Source organism: Halichoeres trimaculatus, unplaced genomic scaffold (genome assembly GCF_033239565.1).
Source record: "Halichoeres trimaculatus isolate MK-OKI-2021-1 unplaced genomic scaffold, fHalTri1.1 fHalTri1_scaffold_12, whole genome shotgun sequence".
NCBI lineage: Eukaryota > Metazoa > Chordata > Actinopteri > Labriformes > Labridae > Halichoeres > Halichoeres trimaculatus.
Window position 1 is genome coordinate 4,106,679 of NW_027437190.1, and position 18,747 is coordinate 4,125,425.

An 18,747-nucleotide genomic window follows, 5' to 3' on the forward strand; every position below is an offset into this window, starting at 1 on the left:
TGGCTTTCCTCCCAGCCCACAAAACGTGATATTCAACGACAAAACCTGTACTTAGTAATGCTTCTAAAACGAGCTGTTTGGAATTCCCGGGGTTTGCCGACACCAGTGAGTCCCTTTTTGACTGATTGGTCCACCAGAGCAGTCCTCACTATGAGGGATACTCCCTCTTGTGGAGGAAATCAGTAACTACATTTGAAGATTTTATTTAATCTTTAAAATGCAGAATATGAGTCTTTTTATTCTTATGGTCATTTATTATTATTATTATTATTATTATTATTATTATTATTATTATTATTATTATTATTATTATTATTGTTGTTGTTATTATTATTATTATTATTATTATTATTATTATTATTATTATTATTATTATTATTATTATTATTATTGTTGTTGTTGTTGTTGTTGTTGTTGTTATTATTATTATGAGACATCAACATAAGCAGGGGTCACAGCATGTTTTCCTCAGAGATAGCTGAGATTACTATGACTTTGTGTCTGGTGTTCACTCTGCTCTAAAACTGCTGTTGTCTATAGAGGGAGCTTTAGAGCATAAAGGAGCTGTAAAATGTTGGGTCACTTCACATGAATCACAGCCTTAACAAAACTGTACCAGGTCAGGTGAGACAAACCGGTACGCTGCAGTGAACCTGACTTCATCCAAACTTATTGTGATCAGAATTTACCAGCAGAGAAAAGAGAAATATGAAACAGTCACTGAGAAGAGCCTGGAACACCATTATGTGTCAGTTTCTAAACACTTGGTTTGTGATGAGCTGGGATTAAAACAGAATTGGACAGATTATTACAATTAAAATTCTGAGCATAACTTTATTGAAATCAACATTACACAGAATCAATCCAGAGTTTGTGTCAGATTGATTTCCTGGTTCATGATTTAACAGAACAGTTTGTCTAATAAATGAGACAAAACTGTGTCTCTGTTTTCTTTAGATTCATGTTCATAGAGTTATAATATTTCAAGTATATATACATTTAGAAGAAATGAGACTTTTGGATGAAGAAATGCTCAAAATAAGAGACAAAAAAGATTTATTGATTTCATTCAACAGTTTGAAGAATCTGACTCAGACTTTTCTGACAAGCTGTTTATAAAATATGTTGAAGAAAAATGTCTGATTTTTTCAGCCTAGAGATGTAAATCAGTAAAGTCAAGTGATCCAGTTTTCCTCAGTCCTGCTCTTTGATAACATTCAGACTGATGTGACAGGATAGAAAGAGTCAAAGGATCAGCTGAAGTTTGTGTGTGTCAGTGCAGAGGCTCAACTGTTCTTCAGCAGCTGTAGGTGTTTGTGTAGAGAGGAAGAGACTCTTCGTCCTACACACAACACACACTCACTGAGGAACACACACACTCACTGAGGAACACACACACTCACTGAGGAACCAGAAGACCAGAACCTAAACCCAGGATAGAGAGGTTCAGTGAAGGTGGAGCTGAAGGTGTGGAGGTGGATCAGTGAGTCAGAGGAGACTCTGTAGAAGGACAGAGTGCCAGCAGGACAGTCCACATACACTGCTACTCTGCCAGAGTCAGAGGACGAGGACAAAGAGAGGACTGTTGTTCTGTTGTTGTGAAGGACAGAGTAACGTTTATCAGAGCAGATCAGACTCCAGGACTGATCATTATATCCAAACACACAGTCATAGCTGCCTCCTTTCCTTTTAACTCCTCTGTAACTCACTAATATATAAACCTCTCCTCTCCACTCCACCTCCCAGTAACAGCGACCAGTCAGACCATCTCTACACAGCAGCTGAGGCCAGCACTCAAATCTGTCTGGATGATCAGGATACCACTGTTCCTCCTCCACACGTGTCACCTTCCTGTTGTTTTCAGACAGTCTGAGCGTTCTGTGAGCTGTGTTTGAGTCCAGAGTGAGTTCACAGAAATCTGATGGAGAGAAAAAGACACAACACAGCAGCAGTTTATCATCAGACACACCTGAAGGCTTCATTCTTTGTTAGCTGACAGTCTGCTGTTTGCTCATCAGGAGTCAAACTGATTCCACACTTACACTTCTTCACACCAGGTTTTAACCTCTGCTGTCCACCATGGTCCACCCTGGAGGAAGAAACACAGTCAGGGTGATTTTCTGGCCAACATGAGTCCTAACTGCTGCTCAACATGAAGCAGTGATCCTAGGTTTTTCCCTGTGACAGAGAAACAGGCTCCATCTTTTCAATCATCCTGATGCTGTGACCATAGAACCTCTGCCTTCTTTCTGCTCACACACATTATTAGTGGATGAACGCTCAGATGGACTTTTCTGTAGAGAAAAGAACCATCAGCTTTTCCGCTGCTCTGTGTGTTTCCTGGTTCAGCTCCAATCACTGCTCTGAAAAGAATCAAACATTCAGGCTTTGATCACTTGTTGTCTGGTTTTACCTCAGTGTGTCCAGTCTGCAGAGTGGATCCTCAAGTCCAGCAGAAAGCTGCTCCACTCCTGAGTCTCCTGGATGGTTGTAGCTCAGGTCCAGCTCTCTCAGGTTCGAGGGGTTGGAGCTCAGAGCTGAGGCCAGAGAAGCACAGCCTCTCTCTGTGATCAGACATCCTGACAGTCTGAGGTCAGAATAAGAATCAGGCAATAAGAAAAAGTCAACTGATTATCACTATTTATTTATCTCTGACCTCAAACAGGATGAGCCAAAGACCTGACCTGAGAGTTTCCAGTTTGCAGTGTGGACTCTTCAGTCCAGCACACAGAGTCTGGACACCTGAGTCCTGCAGGTCGTTGTGACTCAGGTCCAGGTCTCTGAGCCTGGAGGACTGTGAGCTGAGGACTGAGGACAGAGCTTCACAGCTTCTCTCTGACAGGTTACATCCACTCAGCCTGAAAGAGATCATGGAAAGAGAAGAAACAGATGTTTTCAGTGTTATGAGCTGAATGAATTCTGATTCACTCATTCACTCATTCACTCATTCACTCACACAGCTTTGTTTGCAGCTTTGACCACTGGCAGCAGCCTCAGAAGAGCCTCCTCTGAAGCAGAGTATTTCTTCAGGTCAAACAGGTCCAGATCTTTGTCTGAGGACAGTAAGATGAAGCCCAGAGCTGACCACTGAGCAGGAGACAGTCGATCTGTGGACAGACGTCCTGATGTCAGGGTCTGTTGGATCTGCTCCTCTAGAGAACGATCATTCAGTTCATTCAGACAGTGGAACAGGTTGATGCTTTGCTCTGCAGACACATCCTCACTGAGCTTCTTCTTGATGAACTGGACTGTTTTCTGATTGGTCTGTGAGTCACTTCCTGTCTGTGTCAGCAGACCTCTCAGGAGACTGATTGGTCTGCAGAGACAGACCCAGGAGGAAGCGCAGGAACAAGTCCAGGTGTCCGTTTGGACTCTGTAAGGCCTTGTCCACAGCACTCTGATGGAGACGGTCCAGTTTAGGTTTGACTCCAAAGGTTTTAGGGATACAGGATGTTGTTTGTTGTTGTTCCATCAGGTTGAGTCCAGACTTGGTGAAGGTCAGATGGACGTGAAGAGCAGCCAGAAACTCCTGAACGCTCAGATGGATGAAGCAGAACACCTTGTCCTGGTACAGTCCTCTCTCCTCTCTAAAGATCTGTGTGAACACTCCTGAGTACACTGAGGCTGCTCTGATGTTGATGCCACACTCTGTCAGGTCTGATTCATAGAAGATCAGGTTTCCTTTCTGCAGCTGCTCAAAAGCCAGTTTTCCCAGAGACTCAATCATCTTCCTGCTCTCTGGACTCCAGACAGGATCAGTCTGAGCTCCTCCATCAAACTTGATGCTCTTCACTTTGGACTGAACCACCAGGAAGTGGATGTACATCTGAGTCAGGGTCCTGGGCAGCTGTCCCCCCTCTCTGGTCTTCAGCAGATCCTCTAGAACTGTAGCAGTGATCCAGCAGAAGACCGGGATGTGGCACATGATGTGGAGGCTTCTGGAGGTCTTGATGTGGGAGATGATTGTACTGGCCTGCTTCTTCTTCTTTCTGGATCTCTTCCTGAAGTACTCCTCCTTCTGAGGGTCACTGAACCCTCTGACCTCTGTCACCATGTCAACACACTCAGCAGGGATCTGATTGGCTGCTGCAGGTCGTGTGGTTATCCAGAGGCGAGCAGAGGGAAGCAGGTTCCCCCTGATGAGGTTTGTCAGCAGCACATCCACTGAGGTGGACTCTGTACCATCAGTCAGGACCTGGTTGTTGTGGAAGTCCAGAGGAAGTCGACACTCATCCAGACCGTCAAAGATGAAGAGGACCTGGAACTCTTCAAACCTGCAGAGTCCTGCTTCTTTGGTTTGAGGGAAGAAGTGATGAACCAGTTCCACCAAGCTGAACTTTCTCTCTTTCAGCACATTCAGCTCTCTGAAAGGGAATGGAAATGTGAACTGGATGTCCTGGTTGCTTTTGTCTTCAGCCCAGTCCAGAGTGAACTTCTGTGTTAAGACTGTTTTCCCGATGCCAGCCACTCCCTTTGTCAGCACTCTTCTGATTGGTTCCTGTCTTCCAGGTGGGCCTTTAAAGATGTCTTCTTGTCTGATGGTAGTTTCTGCTCTGTCTGGTGTCTTGGATGCTGCTTCAATCTGTCTGACCTCATGTTCCTCATTGACCTCTCCAGTCCCTCCCTCTGTGATGTAGAGCTCTGTGTAGATCTGGTTCAGAAGGGTTGGGTTTCCTGCTTTAGAGATCCCCTCAAACACACACTGGAACTTCTCCTTCAGCCCAGACTTCACTTTACTCCTGCACTCTGCAGCAGCAGATCCTGAAAGAAGAAAACAGAAATGTAATGAATGATGTGAAGCTACAATCAGTCTGATGAGTTTCTTCTTTCAGACATCAGGATGGATTTGATTTGGCTCCTCTCTGAAATCTCTTCAGCTCATCAGTTGTGAACAGTTTGTCACAGCTCATAGATGTGATTCAAATGTGAGCGTCATGTTAAGAGCAGAGTTTGAAATGTAAATCTCTCCCATGTTGTCTCCATTTCCTCTTTCCATCATGTTAAATGTGTTCAAATCCTCTTACTGCTCTGCAGACAGTCAGCCAGCTCCTCCTGCTTCATTCTCCTCAGGAAGTTCAGAGTGATCTTCAGGAAGGCCTCTCTGCTCCTCCTCTGCTCTTCATCCTCATCCTCCCCCTGACTCTCAAAGCATTCTGGGTAATCTGGACTCAGAACCCTCTGGATCTTCTGCAGCTCTCTCTTTATGAAGCTGATGATGTTTTCCTGGAGCAGCTGGAACAGAAGAAAATGTCAGGTTGAACTTGTAGAAGGTAAAATCAAATCATGTGTGACAGACAGAAAGCCTGCTGGTCTGCAGCAGAGGTCGCCAACTCGTCAATTGCGATCGACCGGTCGATCTTTGAAACTTCCCAGGTAGATCTTGAAAATAATAGAAAAATGAAGCACTCTGCATCATGCATGATGAAGTTCCACACTGACGCACGGACATTATTGACAAATGCAGACCGTGGCTGGAAAAGTTGCTTGAGGGAATCAAATCCGAGCTTCGGATGATCATTTACCAGTGTTTACAGACGCGCTATCATCTACCTGTGTTTTCTGTGCAGTAATTATTTGTCATATCCTAAGTATCCAGTGAGTCGTGGAGAAAACTTCCATTCTTGTCCAGATTTATAAGATGCAGAAGCAGAAGTTCCCTCTGTCACTCTGTGTGGGTTATATTTAATTTAACCTTCATCTTAATTAGTTTGTGGATACTGTAATGATGAGTGATTTGCTCCAGCACTGGCGTGTATTTCGCATCAGCTGATCGTTAAACCTCCTTGCGCTCATACAGGAGTCACCTTTCTGCTGTCTCTGGGGTAGAAGTTTTAGTTTGTCTATCTTTCCTCTCATTCTTTAAAAATCAACAGAGGAGTTTTCCTCCAGCTTTGGTGATCAAACTTGCAAGCTTAATGAGTGAAGATCTCTCATATCACACCGTGACTGTGTGTCTCTGTGCAGGGGCGTGTCCAGATTTTCAGACTGGGGTAGGATGTACACACTTATAAATTGTCACTATTTATCTAACTTCACTCTCTACTTAAAGAACTACTTATGAGCCAGACTACAAGCCCCTCACAGACATATTCAGTCACAGTCATCTCACTAACTTGTGTCTTTTATATGATGTTTTAAAGTGATGCTGCTTTGACCTGTAACAGATGGTAACTGCAGGTAACTAAATGGCACTGATTGAAAATGTATTAAACACTAAAGTTCCATTTTCTCATAATGCAAAACAACATCCAAAGAGTTTCAGCAGGTAAGCAAAACAGCCTCTAACACTTACAAATGAGGGACTTGAGTTTAATTCATACATCTAGGCTAGTTAAAACTTGAAATACATAATGTGTTTTCCGTTTTTTCTCAAGCCTTCAAGCCCTCAAGGTAGATCTTTCATTCACGCTGGTTTGGTTTAGAGATCTTGAGCTCAAAAAGGTTGGAGACCACTGGTCTACAGAGTCCAGCATGGAGACTGGATCACAAAGCTGCTCCACCTCTTAGTCTGTGGATACTCCTGTCTTCTAGAAATCAGGTTTCTATGAAATGAACTCAGCTGACAAAGTCTGAGTCTGTTTTACCAACCACCTACTACATACTACTTGTGAATGTAGTTTGTAGTAGGCCTATATATATATATATATATATATATATATATATATATATATATATATATATATATATATATATATATATATATATATATATATATATATATATATATATATATGTATATATATATTTATATGTATATATATATTTATATGTATATATATATTTATATGTATATATATATATATTTATATGTATATATATATATAGTTATGAGTAGTGGTGTGCTGATAAATCTAAAATATTGATCAATATTTGGGTGATGAGATTGATACTTAAGTTTCGTTTTCTCTTCTCTACATGTGCTCCTCTCTATCGCTCTTGTACTCATAGCAATGTAGATGGATGGATAGATAGATAGATAGATAGATAGATAGATAGATAGATAGATAGATAGATAGATAGATAGATAGATAGGTAGATAGATAGATAGATAGATAGATAGATAGATAGATAGATAGATAGATAGATAGATAGATAGATAGATAGATAGATAGATAGATAGATATTTTGTTAAGTATAGTAGAGTCATAATTATTGATATCTAATCTTACACCAAAAGTTATATCATTGACTTAAAATAAATCTGGATTTTTATTTTAACAGCTGATGAAAAAACACTTCCATATAATCCACATATGGTTTAAAAGGGGTTATTAGTCTTTTATAAGGGCTTCAATGAATTTGTAGAAGTAAACACCTCTTTTACAACTGTAAGTGACTATATTTACAGGTGTTTCTTTCTTATCACTTTACTTCTATCTCACGGACCATATAACATTAGTGTTGTGTTGTAGTTATAGTGCTGACTCATTCCAGTAGATGGCGGTAATTCATCGAAACCTGACACCCACACAAACAGCGTCACATGCAATGCGGGAAACAGTCTGCCAGGTACACTGATCTGTTGCATACTGAGAAATTTTCCTGGATCAAAAAGACATACATACATACTGAATACTAAATTTCAGCCCAAATAGTAGGCACTGCTAGTGTAGTAAGCGGTTTGGAAACAGCCTGTATGAGTCCAGCATCCAGCATGACCTCTGACCTGTGACCTGTGAGTGTGAGCAGCTGAGAAATGTGTGGCTTCATTCAATCAGTCAAACACTGAGTGTGAAGAGAATTCAGGCAGAGATGATGTTTGCAGTGTGATCAGGCAACTCTTCAGAAAGCTCAAACAGAATGAGTGTGTGCTCTGAGGCTCAGGAGGAGCTGTGTTTGTACATTTACACACCATCAATATGGAGTCCAGCTGTGTGTGATGCTGCTGGGCAGACTGACCAATGGGAGCCTCTGATCTCTGAACTCTGAGGAACAAACAGAAGATCATGGAGTGTTTATAACAGAGTGAAACACAGTGCTCATGTGATAGACTCTATCTGCTGGATCCTCCTACAAACACAGGACACACATGAAGAGACATGCTGAGTCCAGGTCTTTCTGCCTCCAGTCCTGTTTACTGCTGTTGGATCCTGATAGAAACACAAAGACTGAAACATGTTCACCTTCACAGAGAAAACACCAAGCACAGTTAGGATCAGATGTTTCACACACAACAACAGGAAGTTACCTTTGAAACACTCACCTTTCGTCAACACTCAGCTCTGAAGATTTGAACTGGATCGGTCTGAACATGGACCGATCACACTTTAAGGACAACCTTTTCTAAAGTTTGAAGTCTGATAAAAACGCTGAGATGGATTCTTACTTTAGGTGATCGGACTCAAATGCAGCTTCAAAGTGAATAAGTCGACCCTTAGACTGATCACTCTTTAAGGACACGCAGCTGGGTCCAGGTCCAGGAGAGTCTGGCCTCTTGTGTTTGACCCTGACAGAATCACAAACACTGATGCATAATCATGAAGACTGAAAATCCTCCAGGTTTGAGTTCTGCTGAAATTTACTCCAACCTTTTCTAAAGTTTGAATTCTGATAACGCTGAGATGGATTCTTACTTTGGATGATCGGACTGAAATGCAGCTTCAAAGTGAATAAGTCGACCCTTAGACTGATCACTCTTTAAGGACACACAGCTGTGAGCCGGTCCAGGTCCAGGAGAGTCTGGTCTATGCTGCTTTTTTGGGCTTCAACACAAAGAAAGAGAGAGTTTGAGAGAGCTGTGAGTGTGAGTAATGATGGTGCAGTGATGTGAGTGCTGAGCTCTAACATGGAGATGAGTCCTGGACAGGTAGAGATCCTGGTCTCACCTCTGAGCCCTGGTCTGGCTCTCATCGTCCCCATACAGAGGGAGGGTTTCAGATGGAGGGGCTTCCTCCTCTCTGTCCTCACTCTGATCCATAGCAGAGCACCCACCTTCACACAAACACAACAACATGTTCATTCATTACAACAAGCTTTACAGTCAAGTCAAGTTTATCTATAGAGCACCTTCAAGAGTACAGCAGTTGATCAAAGTGCTGTACACAGATACATAGAAATACATAAATAAAACAATAAAAACAATAAAAATATAAAAACATTATAATGAAACTATAAAAGTACAAAAACTAAAGACTAAGGTGTCTTTGATTTGTATGAGCTCACTGATGAAATGCCAGGGAGAAAAAGTGTGCCTTCAAGGAAGATTTAAAAACCTCTTTGGTTTAGAGGCTCTTATATGAAAGGGGAGACTTTTCCACAGTCTAGGGGCCGCTGCTGCAAAGGCCCTGTCACCTCTCGATTTAAGTCTAGTTCTGGGGAACCCCAATAGCAGTTGGTCGGAAGACCTTAGGGCTCTGGTTGGGGAGTAGAGATGTAGCACTTCAGACAGGTACGGAGAGGCAAGACCAATGAGGGCTTTAAAAGCAATTAAAATAATTTCAAAATCGATGCGAAAGCAGACTGGGAGCCAGTGGAGGGACGCCAAAACTGGTGGTAATGTGGTCGTGCTTTTTCTTGCCAGAGAGGAGTTGAGAAGCAGCGTTCTGAATGAGCTGAAGGGGGTCAATGGATGACTAATCCATGCCAATGTATAAAGAGTTACAAAAGTCCAATCTACATGTAATAAAGGCATGGAAAGTCTTTTCAAGATCTGCCTGTGAGAAGTAGGCCTTGGTCTTAGCTAAGACATGGAGTTGGAAGACGCTTGATTTCACAACGGCACTGATCTGCTTATCAAAATTAAAATGGTTATCAAAGATGACATCAAGGTTCCCAACATTAGACCTAATGTTTGAACTCAAAGGGCCCAGATTTTCAGAAAAAGCAGGCCGTTGTGGAGGTGTATCCTCACAAGAAGATGATCTCCGTCTTGGATTCAATGAATTTGAGAAAATTCTCCCTCATCCAAGCCTTAACATCACTGAGGCTGTCCAGAAGTGCCTGCACAGTGTCCTGGCCTCGCGACCTTAGGGGCATGTATATTTGGAGATCATCAGCAAAACAATGAAAATAAATTTTATGCTTCTGAAAGACATCCCAAAGTAGCAACATGTACAGAAGAAAAAGAATAGGACCAAGGATGGATCCTTGAGGGACTCCATAGGTCAGTGAGGCCACATCTGAGAAAGTGTGGCCCAACCAAACAGAGAATGTCCCCTCTGCCAGGTAAGACCTGAACCAGCAGAGGGCAGAGCCTGTGATGTACTGCTCGAGACTCTGAAGAAGAATTTCATGGTCAACAGTTTCAAAAGCAGCAGACAGGTCTAGGAGCATCAAAACAGCAGGACTACCAGAGTCAACAGCTAAAAGCAAATCATTAAAAACTCAGCAGTGCAGTTTTTGTGCTGTGTCTAGGTCTAAAGCCAGACTGAAACTTTTCATAGATGTTGTGCTTAGTTAAGAACAACTGCAGCTGGACATACACATGACCGAAGCTAAGTCAGGTGTTGATCAGCAACAGGACATTAGCTCCAATTGTGTCAAAGACTTCTCGAAGAAGACAGGCAGGAACTGTGTCAGAGGGGCAGTTTGTTGGACACAAATGCTGAACTAAATCACAGAGTTGACAGAGGGTCAGAGGCTCAAACCGGTTGAAGGTGGCAGAGCGTAGACCAGGAGCAATGTCTAAGAAGGTCTGTCACTTGTGTGAGCTGGCCTGAGGGCAGCAACCTTATAGATGAAAAAGGGTCTTTAGAGAAACAGAGTCAGTAGCTGTGTCTTCATTTCACATTTTTACAAAGTAAAAGTGATTTTTCTGGAGTTTGGATAAAGTACAATTGCACCTTGCAGGTGTTTCCATTACAAATAGAATTGTGCACAACTTGAGTAAAATAATATGTGATTTCCATCCGGGTGCTGATGACAATGATTCATGAACATTGGTGTTTTTATTCTCTGGTCAAACTGTTAGCTATGACAACACAACATTTTTGTGAAAAAAGATGTTTCCCATGCATTTTTTTCAATAAACTTCAAGATCGAAACTTCTGAAAAACCACCTCATGAGACCATTTTTATTGCAATATTTAGGTTTTCCGCAATTCTAGGCGTAATGGAAATGTGGCTAGTGTTAGTGTTGGAAGATATTTGACCTCTGAGCTCTTCATCCACACTCTTCACTTCAGATTCTCAACAGTTGATAAAAAAAGCACCTGAGCTGAGTTGATCCAGGCTGTCAGACCGGTTTAGACACATCCTGCATTTTTTCACTGATTTTTTAGATTACGATTAACCTGCTGCTGACTCCACTCCACAAACACCAACTATAAAATAGATGAATCTTTGTAAAATCACCGCTCCTTAACTCAAAGAGAAATTCCTCAACAGGTTTCAAACAGCCAGTGAGCATCCATAAAAATCTCCACAGTTTGACAGTGATCCAGCACCATGAGGTCATTCCTCCCATCTGCAATAAGACTCTATAACACACACACCTGAACTCTCACCAGAATGACATCAAGCATTAAATAAATACATGTCTTTTGCTCACCGTCCCAGTACTCATTGTAAATTTTCATTTCAAGAACCATCCTTTGTATTTATTTTTCTCACTCCTATATAAATATGTATGTGGTCATATTTTTCTACTTTTCTGTATTTCTTATAGTTTTTTGTATATTTCTTCAAATTTCTGATTTTATATTCTATAATCTTATTCTATTTTTATTGTTATCGCATTACTGCACTTTGTTTTTTTTGTGAGTCCCCCCCGCGGGGGATCAATAGAGAATATTCTATTCTATTCTATTCTATTCTATTCTATTCTATTCTATTCTATGAGAGCTCAGTGATCCTGATCCTCAAACAGGGACAGGTTTTTCTGAAGGATTCTCACCTGTTGAATGAGTTCAGTTCTCAGCTTCAGGTGAGGAGAGAAGAAGCTGCTGCTTTGTCCCTGGTCAGTCCTGGAGTCTGTGTGCGTTTCACCTGAGGAGACAGTCACATCCTCATAACTTCAGAGTGACGTCAGAACTGGTCTAACCAGAAATCCAGTCAGTCTCAGATTATACATTGTACATCAGATTATATTGTACACCAGCCACTTTATCAGGCACATCTGCCCAGCTGCTTGTTATGCAAATTTCTAACCAGCCAATCACATGGCATCAACTTAGTGCATTTATGCATGTAGACACAGTCGAGACAATCAGCTGCAGTTCAATCCGAGCATCAGAATGTGGGAAAAAAGGTGGTTTATGGGACTTTGAACGTGGCATGGCTGTTGGTGCCGGAAGGGCTGGTCTGGGTATTTCAGAAACTGCTGATCTACTGGGATTTTAACCCACAACCATCTCTAGGGTTTACAGAGAATGGTCCAAAAAGAGAAAACATCCAGTGAGCAGCAGTTCTGTGGGACAAAATGCCTTGTTGATGCCAGAGGTCAGATGAGAATGGACAGACTGGTTGGAGCTGATAGAAAGGCAACAGTAACTCAAATAACCACTGGTTACAACCGAGGTCTGCAGAAGAGCATCTCTGAACACAACACGTCCAACCTTGAGGCAGATGGGCTACAGCAGCAGAAGACCACACCGGGTGACCCTCCTGTCAGCTAAGAACAGGAAACTGAGGCTACAATTCACACAGCAACACCAAAACTGGACAATAGAAGATTGGAAAAACGTTGCCTGATCTGATGAGTCTGGATTTCTGCTCCACATTCAGATGGTAGGGTCAGAATTTGGCCTCAACAACATGAAAGCATGGATCCATCCTGCCTTGTATCAACGGTTCAGGCTGCTGCTGCTGGTGTAATGGTGTGGGGGATATTTTCTTGGCTCACTTTGGGCCCCTTAGTACCAACTGAGCATGGTTTAATGGGAACATATCCTGCTGATCCCTGATTTAATATTTACATATAATATAATAAATTTGAAAACAAGACCTTACACCCCCTGAATTTCAAAAAATGAGATATTGTATTTTTTCTGATATCCTAGAAAGAGATTTGATGCCTCTGAAAATAGGTCATTGCCAGTTGGCCACGAGATTTCGACCGTCGTGACGACACGAGGATCCTTTCTTTTTACTGGAGTGATCTGATAAAGCAGCTCCTCCTCTGTGATGTCAGTTAGTCACACAACCGCCACCGAGGGATACACCCACCAAGAGCCGAGTATAAATGTATAAACTTTACATGTAACAGTACCGGTTTGACTCACCACACTGAAGCGTCCTGAGATGATCTGTGTCAAGGTGGATTTTCTTCCTCCTGAGCTGCAGAACCGTCCGGGTCTGACTCGGGTTCCAATACAAAATGACGTATCCTACACTCTGCCATTTTATTAGTGCTATCAATGCCTTACGGTGAAGTTTTGGCAAACAGCAAACTCACTCGGTCTGCCCCATCCAATATGACGATTTTGTAAATACTGCCATGCTGCAAAAACCGCCCCCTGGCTCTACCCCCTCCGCCCCTCTGATAGAACTGACCAATGAGAGCACAAAGGGCTGTGACATTGCAAGGTTACTGGGGGTCATTCTTAACCTGCCACGCCAGACGAACAGTTTCATATATCCGCCACAGGATTACTTCACAAGTCCATCTGGGTAGCAGCTCTTCCGATTTGTGTTCAGAGGCGTAACTTTAAAAAAATCTGCAGCTGGTGATTGGACGACCGTTCTGATTAACACACTCACCACGGACCAATCCACATCAAGCCACGGTATGACGTAGCTTATGTGAGCCGATGCTTCTAAGAAACAATAGATGAACAACTACTGAATCATGAGAAACAGCTGTGAAAAAGGCGTTAGACGACAGCTTCCGTTTTTATAAATTTAACTTAAGAACCAAAGGAACGCTGACAAGTGCGAAAGTCTGCTGACGTCACGTCTGCTCCCACAGCTCCCGCCTCTCTTCCCTGATTGGGCCGGTTAGAATTTAGCCGAGTGAAATCGTTGGTCATTGGAGCCTGGCAAGATGGATCTGCAAGAGTTCAGAAACTGAATCAGGCAGATCCGTTTGCTCTGCAAGGTTAGGTCATTCTTGAAACGGAGTGTTTCAACGAGATCTTCAGAATGGCCTAAACTGAGGATATTGAGAACGCTATTGTGGGGCAATGAAGGAACTAAATGACTTGTACTGAGGGCAGAAATGCTTTACAGGCATCCTAGTCTGGCATAGTGAAAAGGAGAAACAAGCACGATATGTCCCCTTTGAAGTCCACAGCCTACCTGAGTATTGTTACTGACCATGTCCATCCCTTTATGAGCACAGTGTACCCATCTTCTGATGCTACTTCCAGCAGGATAATGCTCCATGTCATAAAGCTGGAATCATCTCAGACTGCTTTCTTCAACATGACAATGAGTTCCCTGTACTCAAATGTCCTCCACAGTCCCCAGATCTCAATCCAATAGAGCACCTTTGGGATGTGGTGGGACGGGAGATTCTCATCATGGATGTTCAGCCGACAAATCTGCAGCAACTGTGTGATGCTATCATGTCCATATGGACCAAACTCTCTGAGGAATGTTTCCAGTACCTTGTTGAATCTATGCCACCAAGGATTAAAGCAGTTCTGAAGGCAAAAGGGGGTCCAACCCGGTACTACCAAGTGTACCTAATAACGTGGCCGGTGAGTGTGCACTGATCACATAATGTAGTTCTACTATCTGACACTAGATGGTGCTGAATAACCCTCTAATGGAACAAACAGCAGTCAGACGTGATGAAGCAGCAGTGTGTGGAACACTCTAAGACTCCACGTTCAGTCAGTCAATCAATCTTTATTTGTATAGCCCCAAATCATAACAAACATTATCTCAAGACACTTTCCAAAAACACTAACAGGTCTAGACTCGTAAATATTAGTACAGTTTCATTAACAGAAACCCAACAACAAGACAAGATAAGGAGTCTTATCTCATCCTAACCCACCATGAGTACAGGACTTTGCAGAGATCAGCAAGTTACAATAAAGAGGAACATCTCCCCTTTAACAGGCAGAAACCTTGAACAGAAGCAGACTCATGTTAGACAGACATCTGTCTCGACTGTGTTGGGGTTAGAGAGAGACAGATAGAGGAGAGAGAGTGGGAGAGAAAAGTAGAGTGATAGGAGAGACGGGGGGGGGTGTCAGAGAGAGAAGGAGACACACTCGCACACTCACACACACACACACACACACACACACACACACACACACACACAGAAAGGGAGAAAGACACACACACACACACTCACGCATGCACACACACACACACACACACACACACACAGAAAGGGAGAAAGACACACACACACACACTCACGCACGCACACACTCGCACACTCACACACACACACTCACACACACACACACACACACACACACACACACACACACAGAAAGGGAGAAAGACACACACACACACACTCACGCATGCACACACACACACACACACACACACAGAAAGGGAGAAAGACACACACACACACACACTCACGCACGCACACACACACAGACATAGTCCAAAGTTTGGCATTGTGGGGATGGTCAAAGTGAAACTATGCGTCCATGTCAGCAGATCATTCCTGGCAGTAATAAAAAGCTGTGGCAACTGGAGTCTGACAGGGGCACAGCAGCAGGTTGTCCACATCACCGATCCCAGGGAACCTACAAGACAAACTCAGATCCACCCAGAGAGGTGTTTGGTCAGTAACTATAACAGGACATTAAGACCAGAAGGAAAACAGGAGCTCTGTGTGTTAGTTTTACCCCGGCAGTCTATCTGATCTGGTTCAGACCTGATTCAGCTCTAACTTTAAGCTTTATCAGAGAGAAAAGTTTGTTTGGTAAATTATTCCAAAGAAGAGGAGCCTGATTACTAAAGGCTCGACCTCCCATACTACTTTTAGAGACCCTAGGTAGAATGAGCAGACCCGTATGTTGAGAACACAGTGACCTCAATGGATAATACGGAACGATTAACTCTTTGGAACAGGATGGCCTGATGCCATTAAGCACTTTGTAAGTCAGAAGAAGAATTTTAAACTCTATCCTAGATTTTATAGGTAACCAGTGTAGAGACACTTACACTGGAGAGATGTGCACTCTCCTCCTGGTCCAAGTCAGTACCCGAGTGGCAGCATTCTGAACCAGCTGAAGAGTCCTAATAGACTTATTAGGACAGCCAGATAAAAGAGAGTTACAGTAGTCCAGCCTAGAAGAAAAGAAAGCATGGACTAGTTTCTCAGCAACGCTCTGAGACAAGATGTGTCTAATTTTCTTGATACTATGAAAATGAAAAAATCCGTCCTTGAGACTTGTTGGATGTGAGAGATGAAGGACCGGTCATGATCAAAAAGAACTCCCAGGTTCCTGACAGTGGTGCTGGAAGCCAAGCTGATGTGGTCAAAGGTGGTGATCTCTTCAGAGAAAGCCTTTCTGAGATGTTTAGGTCCAAGAACAATGACTTCAGTCTTCTCTGAGTTCAGCAATGAGAAGTTTCTTCTCATCTAGGACCTTATGTCTCTGAAGCATGCTTCAAGTTTAGATCAGCAGTTGGTTTCTTCAGGCTTCATTGACAAGTAAAGCTGAGTATCATCTGGATAGCAGTGACAGTTAATGTGTTTCCTCAATATAGAGCCAAGAGGAAGCATATACAAGATGAAAAGAATTGGTCCAAGCACTGAACCTAGAGGAACTCCATACTGCACCCTGGTGTATGTTGTTCACATGACCAAACTGATGCCGATCCGAAGGATATGGTCGAAACCAAGCTAAAGCAGTTCCTGAGAAACCAAAAAGACTCTCTGGTGTCCTCAGAAGAATGTGATGATCAATAGTGTCGAAAGCTGCACTAAAGCTGCGTTTCCACCAAGCAGTCCGGTTCAGTTCAGTGTGGTTTGCATGGTTTGGTCCTGTTAAGCCTGATCCTGTTTACATTTCCACAGCAAACTGTGCCCCCTCGTGGTAGGTGGCGTGTAAGCCGGATGCTGAAAGCTGCATCTGTTAAATAATAGCAAGAAGCAGTAGCAGTGCGACACAGTGTACCCCACTAATAAATCCAACGAAGAAGAAAATCTCGACACAGTGAATGTTACAGGTCCCAGGCTGGGATCCCATAAACAGATAAGATTCCTGTGTAAACAGGAGAACAGATGAGGCAGGCAACAGTGCTTCTGTTCAGTTCAGCTTCGCTTCGTAAACTGAGGAAGCAGCGCAATGTTCGCTATGAAAGATAGTCCCAGGGAAGAAGCACAGCGCCACACTGCCTCCTACTGGCGTGGTGCACAAATCATTTAACAATGAACTCTGAAGTCCTTACCAAGGCCATACATCTGCCATTATGGCTTCTATTTAACAGTTTTATTCACAGACATACCATTTGATCAGAATAAAACATACACACATCAAATACCTGTTCTGTGACCCACATAATCAAAGAGCAACAAAAGAAGACATCCAGCAATTCATCTTATTTGTGATTGGTATGTGGCTCTTTGTTACAAAGAACAATCAAGCTTTGTTCCAGAGAAGGCTGTGAGCCACCAGGAGAAATACAACAGCCGCTGTTGCACAGTAAGTGAAGATCTTTTGACCGATCAACGGTCTGCAGTGTTGTAGCTCCACCTTCTGGTGTCAGATCGGTTAACTCTGGCACCCCTATGGGATGCCAAAAAGTAGGACGGCTGGTCTTGGTTATTTGGGGATCTGTCCCGCGGTTAGTCAGTGGAGACAAAGTCAAATGCATGCCGTGCTGAGACAAACCAAACTGAACCACTTGGTGGAAACGGGGCTTCAGATCAAGCAAGACAAGCATAAAAAGAAGACCACTGTCCGAAGCCAAAAGAAGATTGTTGGTTACTTTCAGCTGCACAGTTTCAGTGCTATGGTGGGCTCTGAACCCAGACTGAAAGACCTCAAAGAGACTGTTGCTACAAAGAAACTCACAGAAGTGCACCATGATCATTTACACGGAGCGGAAACCCTGAAATAAATGAAAAATACAAATTGTATAAGCTATTTTACTTTGGTTTTTTTTTTTTTTTTTTTTTTTTTTTTGGATCATGTAAACAATCACCACAGGGGGCACTTTAGGTAAACTGGCAGGTGAATACTACAAGTCAGGCACAGGTGAAGTTGTGATTGGGGCAACAGGAAAAGTACATGGTTTTTACCTCTACTCATCACGGTTCAAACAAACAAATTAATTAAATTGTCTATGTGTTTCCTGTGGATAGATAAATGGGAGACACAAGGCTACTGTAACTTTAGATTTGACATTGGTCTCTTTAAGAAGCATGTTAAAAACACCTTACTCCCAACAGTGTCCAAAATCCAGCCAGAATAGTCTCTACACAAATAAACAGAATCTTTTCAAATAAACAATCTCAGGTTTGCATGTGTCCTTAGTTTAGTATTGACATGTTGTTTTAAAGAAAAGCAGCTATCTGCTGTTTCAATAAGACATCACGATTTAGTTTCTATTTCAGCCAATTTGAATCGCCACACATTTGTATCCATTTTTAACTGTCTACCGATGCATCATTACAGCCCTACTTGTAACTGACAGTGAGGATGGGTCAGCATACATGGGTCTTATGGTTTTGGCTGCTGTGAACAAATCCAGAAACCTGCAGTTTATGGGACGACTCTAGAAACAACAACAACCTGTGTGTGTAAACCTTGGTTTATGCTTGGCACGTCCACCAGGTCCACAAGGCTTTGTACGGATAAATAATGTCATTTCAGCGGCCTCATCCTCTTGCCTGGTCCTTTTTTAAGAAGAAAATGTCTGTGTCACACACCTCCAAAAACT

The 18,747-nt window shown here is 42.7% G+C and overlaps 1 protein-coding gene across 1 annotated transcript; it reads right to left on the minus strand.

Annotated features, from left to right (window-relative positions):
• Window positions 1-1,379: 1,379 nt before the first annotated feature.
• LOC141800555 (NLR family CARD domain-containing protein 3-like) lies at window positions 1,380-8,917 on the minus strand. Its single transcript, XM_074683163.1, is given in 11 exon segments — window positions 1,380-1,918; window positions 2,043-2,089; window positions 2,414-2,587; window positions 2,685-2,908; window positions 2,959-3,304; window positions 3,306-4,761; window positions 5,025-5,232; window positions 7,853-7,925; window positions 8,327-8,446; window positions 8,574-8,702; window positions 8,826-8,917. Coding segments are annotated over 11 exon segments (3,408 nt in total).
• Between the last annotated feature and the right edge of the window lie 9,830 nt (window positions 8,918-18,747).